This window comes from Mastomys coucha, unplaced genomic scaffold (assembly GCF_008632895.1).
Source record: "Mastomys coucha isolate ucsf_1 unplaced genomic scaffold, UCSF_Mcou_1 pScaffold5, whole genome shotgun sequence".
NCBI classification, from domain to species: Eukaryota; Metazoa; Chordata; class Mammalia; order Rodentia; family Muridae; genus Mastomys; species Mastomys coucha.
This window is the reverse complement of record NW_022196911.1, coordinates 65,819,039-65,830,192: the sequence shown is the minus strand read 5'-3', so window position 1 is coordinate 65,830,192 and position 11,154 is coordinate 65,819,039. Positions and strand designations below refer to the sequence as shown.

General features: G+C 46.2%; 1 protein-coding gene across 1 annotated transcript; it reads right to left on the bottom strand.

Annotated features, from left to right (window-relative positions):
* Nucleotides 1-5,773: 5,773 nt before the first annotated feature.
* On the bottom strand, nucleotides 5,774-8,228 carry Psmb6 (proteasome 20S subunit beta 6). The gene is made up of 6 exons (XM_031351300.1): nucleotides 8,084-8,228; nucleotides 7,616-7,683; nucleotides 7,133-7,264; nucleotides 6,884-7,013; nucleotides 6,104-6,248; nucleotides 5,774-5,989 (listed from the first exon to the last, which is right to left on the bottom strand). Exons 1-6 carry the CDS (start codon nucleotides 8,180-8,182, stop codon nucleotides 5,847-5,849), a joined length of 717 nt encoding a protein of 238 aa, XP_031207160.1. The 5' UTR covers nucleotides 8,183-8,228; the 3' UTR covers nucleotides 5,774-5,846.
* Nucleotides 8,229-11,154: the final 2,926 nt, after the last annotated feature.

The window sequence follows — 11,154 nt, the reverse complement described above, 5'->3', positions numbered from 1 at the left end:
GCACTGACTGCTCTTCTGAAGGTCCTGAGTTCAGATCCCAGCAACCACGTGGTGGCTCACAACCACCTCTAATGAGATCTGACGCCCTCTTCTGGTGTGCGTCTGAAGACAGCTACAATGTATTACACGGGAGCTAGCGGGCCAGAGCAAACGTGGCCAGAGCTCAATTCCCAGCAGCCACAGGATGGCTCACGGCCATCTGTACAGCTACAGTGTACTCAAACACATAAAATAAATAAATAAATAAATCTTTAAAAACAAACCAAAACCAAAACCAAAAAAACCCTTGTCTCTTAGTGACCCCCTTTCCTCACCTGTAAACTCAGGATAGCAACAGCACCTCAGAGGATCAGCAGCTGCAGAGCCCTTGCCTATTGTAGAGATAACCCTGGGCAATACTATGAGTTCTACACTGTAAAATACTAGCAATGACAAATGACAAACAACACAGACAAGCCACCAGACCAGCTAGGCTTGGTGGTGTTTGTCTGTGATCCTAACAGTGAGAAGCTGAGGCAGGAGAGTCACCAAGAGTTCCAGGCTAGTCTGAGTTAACATCTTGAGACCCTGTCTTAGAATAAAAGTAAAACCAGTTACCAGACTATTTAGTGAGAATGCATTTCTTTCTCAGGATAAAGTTTCTCATGCTAAACACTTAGTATTCCTTTGAATTTTTATGCTTTGGGCCTTTTAAATTTGCACCCTAAAATAAAATTTAAAAAGAAAAGAAAATGGTGGCAGGGAGAGGAGAGCTTGGTGATGGAGACCTTGCCCAGCATACTGGAGGCCCTGGGTTCTGTTACCAACAGTAAAAACTCAAAACAAAACAGATTCCCACTCCCAGTAGTGTAGGCTGACCCCAAGCCAAGGGGCACTGCACTACTGGATTCTTATTGCCATGGCACCCCTCTGCCTGCCTCTGGCATGAAATGCTTCCCAACATCCTCCTTTTACATGGGAATAAAAGAACACCAAATCAAGAGGGCACCAAATGTAGGTATTTGAACGGGTATCCCCACCCTCTCTCCACTCCTTCTCCTCCCTTCTATCCCCAGGCGCCTATAATCACCGGGCAGTCTGAGGCTAAGTGGTAGTTTTGCTCATGGTGGTGGGGGGGACTTGAAAACCACACCCCTTCCCCTGGGCCCTCCTGGCCCTTCTGGCCCTTCCCAAAATCCCAGTCTCCACTATTGAGATGGGTCTGAAGGGGGCTTGGTGTTTCCCATGCTGTGGGTGTCGGAGACAGCGGGGGACCGAAAAGGAAACAGGTAGGGGGCTGTTCTGGGGGCAAAGGGCAGACTGGCATGAATTGGGGGTGGGGAGATAAACCCTCAGACCAGGGTAGGAGGAAGATCCTGTTGCCTAGGTGGGAGGTGGGTATCTCATGTCTCCTCGGGGCTGCCGGAAGATTTTGTAGAGAGTACTGCAAGATGAAAGATGGAAGTCTGTGGCAAAGCATGAGAATTTCAAGATGGTGACAGCAGATTACTGCTTCAAGTACCGGGGTGCATTTAAGCAGGAGAGGGATTTGGAGGGACATCTCTACAACAGCTGGAGCCCTGTCTTGGGGAGGCTGGCCCCAATGTAGACACTCCCTCTCCTCGGCCCTCTTGCTGTCCCTTCTAACATTCCTCACAGCTATGTTTAGAGGTGCAGGGGAGTTGAACCCTAACCTACCCCTCCAACCCTTCTTCCTCTTCTGACCCTCTTTTAGGCCTGGAACCTGCTTCCCCTTCAGTTCCTAGTCCAGCTGTAGCCCCCAGTGTGACTGGAGGACTGCCCTCCCCAGGGGCTGGTGCCTACTTAAGCCGGAAAGCTCGACTCTCCTTCCGCCACCAGCTGCATGATGTGGCATCAGCCAATGACTCCACCATTTGAAAGGGACAACCAGGGGCTAAGCCACCAAGAACTCTTGGCAACCTCTGTCACTACATTCTCAGTGGGCCCAAGCCTGTCATAACCTCATTAAATTTGTTCAGAGTTGTAAAGGGGTGTGTTTGAGTGTTGGGTTATTGGGGACCAATATACTAGGTCTGGGGTACACGGCTGAGGTGGAAAGTGTCTGATCAAATGGGAAAGGTGTGTATGAGGCAATTCCAAGTATGGCTAATAGGAAAGTTAGGTTTGCTGAAATCAGGCTTCAGAGTTGAGTGTGAGGAAAATGAACTGGGGAGATTGGGGGTGGGCAGGACAGAAAACAAAATTAAGGAGTTTATTATCTAGGGCTGGGTTGGGGAGGTGACCCAGTGGTTACGTAAAGATGCTTACTGGATAAGCTTGAAGATCTGAGTTTGATCATTGAAACCCTTGTAAAAAGCCAGACACCCAAACCAGACCTCCACATGTGTGCTTTGGCGTGTCTCTGTCTTTGTCTTCTCTCTCTCTCTCATTAAATAAAACCTTTAAAATGTTTAAGTTGGAAAAGGGGTGGGTGAAAAGAATGTAAGAGATGGAGACTAGGAAGGAATGAGGAGAGACGTTTTTAGGTGACACGGTCTTTGAACTTGTGAACCCACAGAAGTTGTACAAGATTGAGGCAGTCAATATTTCAGTAAGGTAGCGCTCCTTTAATCCCTACACGTGGGAGGCAAAGGCAGGTGGGTCTCCAAGTTCAAGGCTAACCTGGTGTATAGAGTGAGTTCCAGGACAGGCAGGGCTACACAGAGAAACCCTGATTCAAAAATAAATACATCAAATGAACAGCAACAAGACCAGCGTGGTTGGAGGAGGTGTTCGGAGTCCCCCTTCCGAGCTTAGAAGCTACTGGCATTTTTTTGTCTGCTAAGGGAGTCAGTTTTCTCTGAGCTGTGGCCCCTGGTAGTGGACATGCTCCAGGGACTGCCCATGCCCATCTGCATTCAGGTAGCACTAACAAGACTCAGTGATCTCTCTCTCTCTCTCTCTCTCTCTCTCTCTCTCTCATGTCACATATATGACATGAAAATGGAAGAGGGACATGGTGGTGGTGGGAGAGGGTCTAGAGAGGAGAAAGAAGGCACAAAAGAGGTTGGATATGATGAAGACATAGCATACAGATGCATGAAATTGTCAAGGGAGAAATTTAAAACATATTTTTAAAAATGTCGTGTCTATCCCCTATTAGGCAATGACTTATCAATGAACCAAGAATCCCTTCTTGTACTGAGTGACTTTCTGGTAGAGCCAGGAGATAACAATTATAAAAGCAATCAGGCTAACAGGAAATAGCAATTAGGATAGAAATCAAACAAGGCAACATGAGAAGGAGTCAGGCGTCAGGAACTTTTAATTTGAGAAGATCAGAAAAGGCTTTCCTGAGAAGGTGACCTCTGAACTGAGGCCCTGGTGATGGGCGACGGAGGAAAGTCTGAGCCGGTTCACATAGAACAATCTTGCTCTGGTGTAAGATACTGGTGAGGAGGCTGCCCTTGTGTGTAGACAAGCAATATTTAGGAAGTCTCTGTAACTTCAGCTCAATTCTGCAGCAAACCCCGAAATACTATGGAAAATAAAAGTTTTCCTGGGCACGGTGGCTCTTGTCTAAAATCTCAACAATGGGAGGCTAAGGCAGGAGGGTTGCCAAAAGTTCCAGGATGGCCTGGGCTACTACATAGTGAGTTCTAGGTCAGTCTGAATTAGAGTGAGATCTGTCTTAAGAAACTTAGAGAGCTGGAGTTGGGTTAGCACACACCTCTAACCCAGCACTCTGGACAGTGAAGAAGGATCAGGGCCAGCCTGGGCTACAGAAAAAAATCCATGTCTAAATTAATGAGATTTAAGATGTAATACAGTTGTAAATCACTTGTCTAGCATGGCAGATCTCGTCGAAAAACAAAAATAAACAAAGGACACAATCCATCCAGCAAATATTTAAATACAAAATTCCATAAATTCTAGAAAACAGAGAAGCTCTGGTGATGACTGTGAAAGCTGGGGTGGCTGTCTGGCTCTTTCAGTCATGCATAAGTAGCCTGTAGGCTAGCTTAGGTGGAACCATACTGAGGAATGTCTGTTTCGGAGGGAGTGAGGTTACTAATTATTTTGAAACAGGGCCTCTCTAGGTAGCCCTGGCTAACTCTGAACTCCCTATATAGACTAGGCTGACCCCAAACTCAGAGACCCATCTGCCTCTGCCTAGTATTAAAGGCAAGTGCCACACCTGGTCTGATACTGAGAACTGTGAACCAGAGAAGCAGCACGGCTCCTATCTGCACAGATCTCTTTGGTTGCTCTCTGGTTGAGGGGTTGCATAAGGGCAGGCACGGATGAGGGCAGGGGCACAGAGATGGTTATGTACTTTCAGAGTTCTTAGGAGCTGAACTGTTAAGTACAAGAGAGGGCTTAGGCAGAACAGGTTTAAGCATGAACAGCTGAAATATTTTTAGTTCAATGTTAAGACAAAGATCCCTTTCTGCTCTTTCACTTAATTAGCACCTGACCACTTGTGATGGTTTATACTGCCAACTTGATGTTTAGAATCACTACGGAAACAAACCTCTGGGCAGATCTGTGAAGAACTGTCTAGATTAGGTTCCCTGAAGTGGGGAAACCCATCCTAAATGGAGGTTCCACCATTCCATGGGCTGGAGTCCTAGGACAGAGCCAAGCAACACAATCCACAGCTCCCTGCTCATGAGTACAGGGTAGCCAGCGGCTCCACACTGCTGCCTCGTCCTCTCTGTCATGATAATCTCAGACTGAGCTGTAATCAACCTTCCCCAAGTTGCTCCGTAGGGTATTTTCTCTTCCTCTTCCCTCCTTCCATAGGAATCATCCTCTCTGCCCTCTGAACTACTTCAGAACAAAGTCTGTAATATGGCTTCTATGGTTCCCTGACCAGTGGACTAGAGAAAACAAGACTGGAAAGGTGGAGTCGTTGGGGCACCTCTGAGCTCCTTTAGGTTCCTGGTTTGAATAGGGACAGCTGCAAAGGAGCTGGAGTCCACTCTCAGCCTTGTGAGGACTGTGACTTAAAGAACTATCCAAAAGCACTCCCAATGACTGCTCTCTACCACCCAACACCTGTATTTATTTCCACTTGTAGAGAAGGCCTGTCTTTCCCCAAAGACATTGCTGCATGATGATTAAGGGGGAAAGAGAGGATCCTGAGGCTGGCCTGGGGACAGTTTTAACCTCAGGGCCAGGAATCGCCATGATGGTCAGCATCAGACAGCAGGGGAGGTGACCCAAGTCTCCTAACTCTCTATCTTGGACTTAGGCCACTGCTGCAGTTCCCAGTCAACCACATTCTGGTAGTTGCGATACCCGAGTGTGTAAATATGATTTACAGAATCCGCCACTCCCAACCAAGTACCTTGGTATATATCTGTGATCTGGCCACTCAAGAAGCAAAGGCAGGAGAATCGCCATAAGTTCAAGGCCAGACTGAGCTACGAGAGATCTAGTCTCAAAAAAACAAGGGCAAGGGGCTGGAGAGATGGCTCAGTGGTTAAGAGCACTGGCTGCTCTTTCAAAGGCCTGGTTTCAATTCTCAGCACCTACATGGCAGCTCACAACTGTCTGTAACTCTAGTTCCAGTAATCTGGCACCCTCACACATACATGTAGGCAGAACACCAATGCACATAAAATGAACTATTTTATTTTTCAAAAAAATGCACTTAGCCACCCCCCAAAATAATCCAATCATAACAGTAACAATAAAAGAACAGAGCACTATTAAACCTTCTTTGCCTCTCTAATTCCTACCGAGCTCAGTGCAATAGTTAGCACATGGGGAATGGACCTGACACATTCAAGCTTGAGGTCAAGAAAAGAACCTCCACACAGAAACATCTCTTTAATAAAGTGTTTATTAGCTTTTGCATTAGTATGGATATCCTTTACTACACCCTAGAATACTAGGCTTCAGGGAGGTGGCAAAGTGGCAATGCTGAACTTGGGGATCTGGTCTCCCAGAAGCACCTGCCGCTCTACCCCTGACTCCTGAATGGCTGCCAAGCGGATCACTCCTCCACTGGAGCCATCACGTTCCATAGCCAAAGCGAGAGCTGTAGATAAAACAAGGAAATTAGATTTGGAGTTAGGTGCTGAAAAATGAGGAATCCTGGCATGGCTTGGGAACGAGGGCTGAAGTTCACAGGCTTAGAAGCACAGATTCTCACCATTGGCAGTGAACTGCAGACATTCGTCCTTGGTCATGCCTTCCCGATAGGTAGCATCAACATAGCCATAGATGTATGAGCTCCCGGAGCCTCCGATGGCAAAGGACTGTCTTACCATCATACCCCCCATGGGAACGGAGTACACCTGTCAGACAGGAGGTGGTAGAAAAGTCACACATTGCACCCCTTTCCAACACATGTACATTCACCCGTCCCTTTTGATTTTGGTCTGGGGAAAGTTAAAGCCCTGGCTGTCCTGGAACTCACTCTGTAGACCAGGCTGGCCTCAAACTCAGAAATCTGTCTGCCTCTGCCTCCCAAGTGCTGGGATCAAAGGCGTGTGCCACCACTGCCTGGCAAGAAACTAAAAACAAAAAATGTCTGGAGTGGGGACTAGGGATGGTTTGGATGGTAAAGGGCCTGCTAAGGCAAATATGAAGACCAGATTTCAAATTCCCAGCACTTATGTGAAAGCTGGGCATGTGTATCTGTAACCACAGCTCCGGGAGTAGAGTGCAGGGCGTGTGATCTCTAGAGCTCACTGGATGGCCAGCTTAGCTAAAGGCAAGCTTTATCTTCAGCGAGACTGTCTGAAGAGGAAGACAACGCCTACACACACACACACACACACACACACACACACACACACCCCTGCAACTACATGTAGACACCCATAAAAACACGTGCATACAGAATGGACAGACAGACACACACACAAAATGGCTGAGGAGGCTGGGGCATCAAAGGTGTGACTCTAGTATTCCGGTAAGGAGGCCTGACCTGCCCTCCTTCTTGAGGGTCCCAGCCTGCGATGATGATTCCTGCCATCAGATCTTCTCTGTACCGGTAACACATCTCCTTAAAGAGACTGGCGGCTGTGTGGACTAGTGGAGGCTCGTTCAGCTCAATACTAGAAGGTGGGGTTGGAAGGTCACAAGGAAAGTAACATCAGGATCCAGAGTTAGGCCTTTTGATGCCTTAATGTTCCAGAGCCCTTAGCATAGTTGTTCCTCCCCTGCCCACAAGTACCTGTGGAAACCAAGCTGGTAAGTGACAGCGTCGGCTACTGCTTGGGTATCGGCTGCTGAGCCTGAGCGGCAGCAGAAGATGTGATCATGGATAGGGGTCAGCTTGTCCGTCACTCGATTGGCAATGTAGGACCTGCAGGATGGCGGAACAGTGAGGAGGAGCCCACTTGCCTCCCTCCTCCCCCATATCACTGTCTACTTCCTCCAGCTTCGGAGATAGAAAGAAACACTGTTACTACCTATTAGTTCTTATGGAAAATGAAGCCAGATGAATGGAGAACAAACCTTTATCAGGAGTTCACCAAAGGGTGAGGGGAACTGGAAGCCACAGAATTGGGAACAAATTCTTATTATATCCAGGTAGAGGAGAAACTTCTCTTGCCACAGTGGTCTGAGGAGGGTAAGGATGGGCTGGCAGGCAGGAATGGGGTCTATGTATGGAATGGAGTAGGGGAAACAGGAAGACTTTCTGTTTTGAGCTCACCCTGTGGTTGTTCTGGAGTCTGCTCCTAGAACCACGCCCCCATTAAATTGCACAGCCATGATCGTGGTCTGGGAAAAATAAAGAATGTAAAAAGGGTAAATCTTTTAGCCTTACCACATTCTCGAGCAAAGATCAACCTCAATGATTCCTCACCCGGATTCTATAGTACAAAATTCGTGCTCCGCGAACCTATTAATTACCTATTAATTACGGGGGCTCAACGCTTTAGAGAATACAAAAATTCCAACCTCCAAACCCCAGGATTCAGAATCTTATGCTTCAGTCCACTGTTCACGTCTCACCACGAAAGGTATCAATCACCTCACTCCAGCATCCAAGGAACCCCTCTCCCTCTCGAACAACACTGCGCCCCTCCGCTAACACACTAAGCCCAAACCCACTCGGGCTTCATGTTTTCCCTTCCGCCAGACCTAGTACATGTCTTCTGAACTCTGGCTCTTTCCTCACCCCTGTGGAGACTTCTCGGTTTTCCCAGTCTGGGGTGAGAGCCTCCGGCCCAAAGGCCGGCGCAGATCCCGCTCCACGAACAGCTAAGGCGGCCGCCATCTTCCTCTGCTACTCCTGCCACAAAGCAACCGTCGTAAAGCGCTCCGTCACTCTCTTTAGTACGTCTGTGCGGCCTTCTGGGAGCGAAGCTGGTTGACGGCAGAAGGGAAAATAGAGGTAAGGACTGTTCGTTTGCGACAGTGGGCACTTTACGGCAGCGTGTCAAATTACGAAAAAAAAAAAAAGAGGCGGGTATAGGGAGAAAAGGGGGGGAGCCTTTTCAAGATTTCTCTTAAAGGGCACTTGTGGCGCCCTGAGACTAAGGATGGTTGCAAATGAAGCCTAATTTACATTATAAGGTTTTATGTGTGTGTGAGGGTTTTTTGTTTGTTTGTTTTTGTTTTTGTTTTTTGTTTTGGTGACTCGATTGTATAGTCTTAAGTATGAAGGTTTTGTAAATAACAACGTTGTGTCGCAATGTTAACAGGTTGGACACCTGATCGTGTCCGAGTTCAACGAGCCCACAAGAGTACAAATTGGAATGGTCAGGTTGTGTTTTCATTCGTCTGGGGTACTTACTTAGCAGTGTATACTAGTAGTTGATTTTCCGAGTCCCACAAGAACTTTTAAAGAAGCTACAGTTGTTTTTTGGAGCATCTATACCCCTTGACAATCACACCTGCCATATCCGAGGATTCCCACCTTTACGCATTCTCATCAATGTATTATATTTTTAAATCATGCCATTCCAGTGCATGTGGATATGATCGTATAATTTTGATTTGTTTTCCCCGAATAATTAGTTAAGCATATTTCTATGGCTAGTGAGTCATTTTTGTATCTTTTTTGAAGCAATGTCTATTCAAGGTTTTTGCCCATTTTGAAAAAGAATTGCCTGAGTTTTTATTATTGTATTGTGTTATTTTTACATTTTAGGTACTAGAAACATCAGATATATGGTTTTCTTCCTTCCTTCCTTCCTTCCTTCCTTTCTTTCTTTTTTGTTTTTCAAGACAGGGTTTCTCTTTTTTTTTTTTTTTTTTTTTTTTTTTTTTTTTTTTTTTTTTGATTTTCGAGACAGGGTTACTCTGTATAGCCCCGGTTGTCCTGGAACTCACTCTGTAGACCATGCTGGCCTCGAACTCAGAAATCCGCCTGCCTCTGCCTCGCGAGTACTGGGATTAAAGGCATGTTCCACCACCGCCCGACAATATTTATATATTTTTAAAGATGTATTTATTTTATGTATATACACCGTAGCTGTCTTCAGACACATCAGAAGAGGGCGCCAGATCCCATTACATATGGTTGTGAGTGCCAGGTGGTGGTGGCGCATTCCTTTATTCCCAGCGCACTTGGGAGACAGAGGCAGGTGAATTTCTGAGTTTGAGACCAGCCTGGTCTACAGAGTGAGTTCCAGGACAGCCAGGGCTATACAGAGAAACCCTGTCTCGAAAAAACCAACCCCCCCCCCAAAAAAAAACCAAAAACCAAAAACCCACAAATGGTTGTGAGCCACCATGTGGTTGCTGGGAATTGAACTCAGGACCTCTGGAAGAGCAGTCAGTGCTCTTACCCACTGAGCCAGCCCGATTTTTTTTGTTTTTTAAGATAGGATCTCATGAAGTCTCAAAGTTGCTATGTAGCCCAGGTTGACTTTGAACTCCTGATCCTCCTCCGTCTACATTTCTTTTGCTGGTAGGTTGCCATGTCTACCCTGCTTTTTGTTTGTTTTATTTTCCAGACAAGGACTTACTTCATAACTCTGGCTGGCCTGGAACTCACAGAGATCTGACTGCTTCTGCCTCAAGCACTGGGATTAAAGGCACGAGCCACCATGTCAGGTGATAAAGATCCTAACCCTAGTTCTCACCTCAAGTACTTTTTTTTCTCTAGTCCCCAATATTGACATTTTAAAGAATCACCTTTTGCTTGGTAGTGATGGTGTGCGCCTTTAATCTCAGCACTCAGGAGCCAGAGGCAGGCAGATCTCTGTGAGTTCAAGGCCAGCCTGGTCTGGAAAGCAAGTTCCAGGACAGCCAGGACTATGCAAGAAAGAAAGAAAGAAAGAAAGAAAGAAAAAACAGGTCTCAAAACAACAACAACAACGAAAAAAATCCCGAACAAACAAACTAAAGAATGACCTTTTGTAGTTTAGTGACAGTACAACTGTAAGAAAGGAAAAGATGGGCTGGTGAGATGGCTCAGTGAGTAAGAGCAACGATTGCTCTTCGAAGGTCATGAGTTCAAATCCCAGCAACCACACGGTGGCTCACAACCACCCATAATGAGATCTGATGCCCTCTTCTGGTGTGTCTAAGGACAGCTACAGTGTACTTATAATAAATACATAATAAATAAATCTAAAAAAAGAAAAAAAAGAAAGGAAAAGATAATCCAGATGATACATAAGGCTGATTTAGACAAAGAAACTTAGGAAGTGTGGAGAGTAGTCAGATCTCCATAGATTCAATGTTGGTATGGAGAAAGTCACCTTAACAAGATTTTGTATCTGAGAAGCTGGAGAAGTAGAATTCCTTACGGAGCTAACATGACTATGAAGGTAATATTTAGAAGAAAGCACGTCTGAACCTGTAAGGTGTGCTATGCCTAGTTGACGTCCAAATGGAAATGCCAAATATCTAGCTGGATAGAGCTCTGGGGTTCAGAAAAAAGTAGATTTGAGGTACAGTTTGGGAGTTAGTCTAGGAAATGTTTTATTTCTTTCACATTCACTAGTATGGAAGGGACCAAGGAGACATTTGATAAGGCACTTTGTGGAATGCCTGTTTAATGAGAGGCTTGATGCACCGGCTTTAGGTTGGAGACAGAACACAGAAGAAGTAAATGCACTTCTGGCGGAGGAAGGTAGAAGAAGGCCGGACATGCTGCCTTGGCTGTGTGGAGGGCAGGTCTGGACTTGAGACTTAGTATAGAGATCTTCGCACATCCTCCCCGACCCCTTAAGCTAGCTCTACAGCCATCATACATAACACTGGATGTCGACAGGTACTAAAGAATTCTTTTTTTTT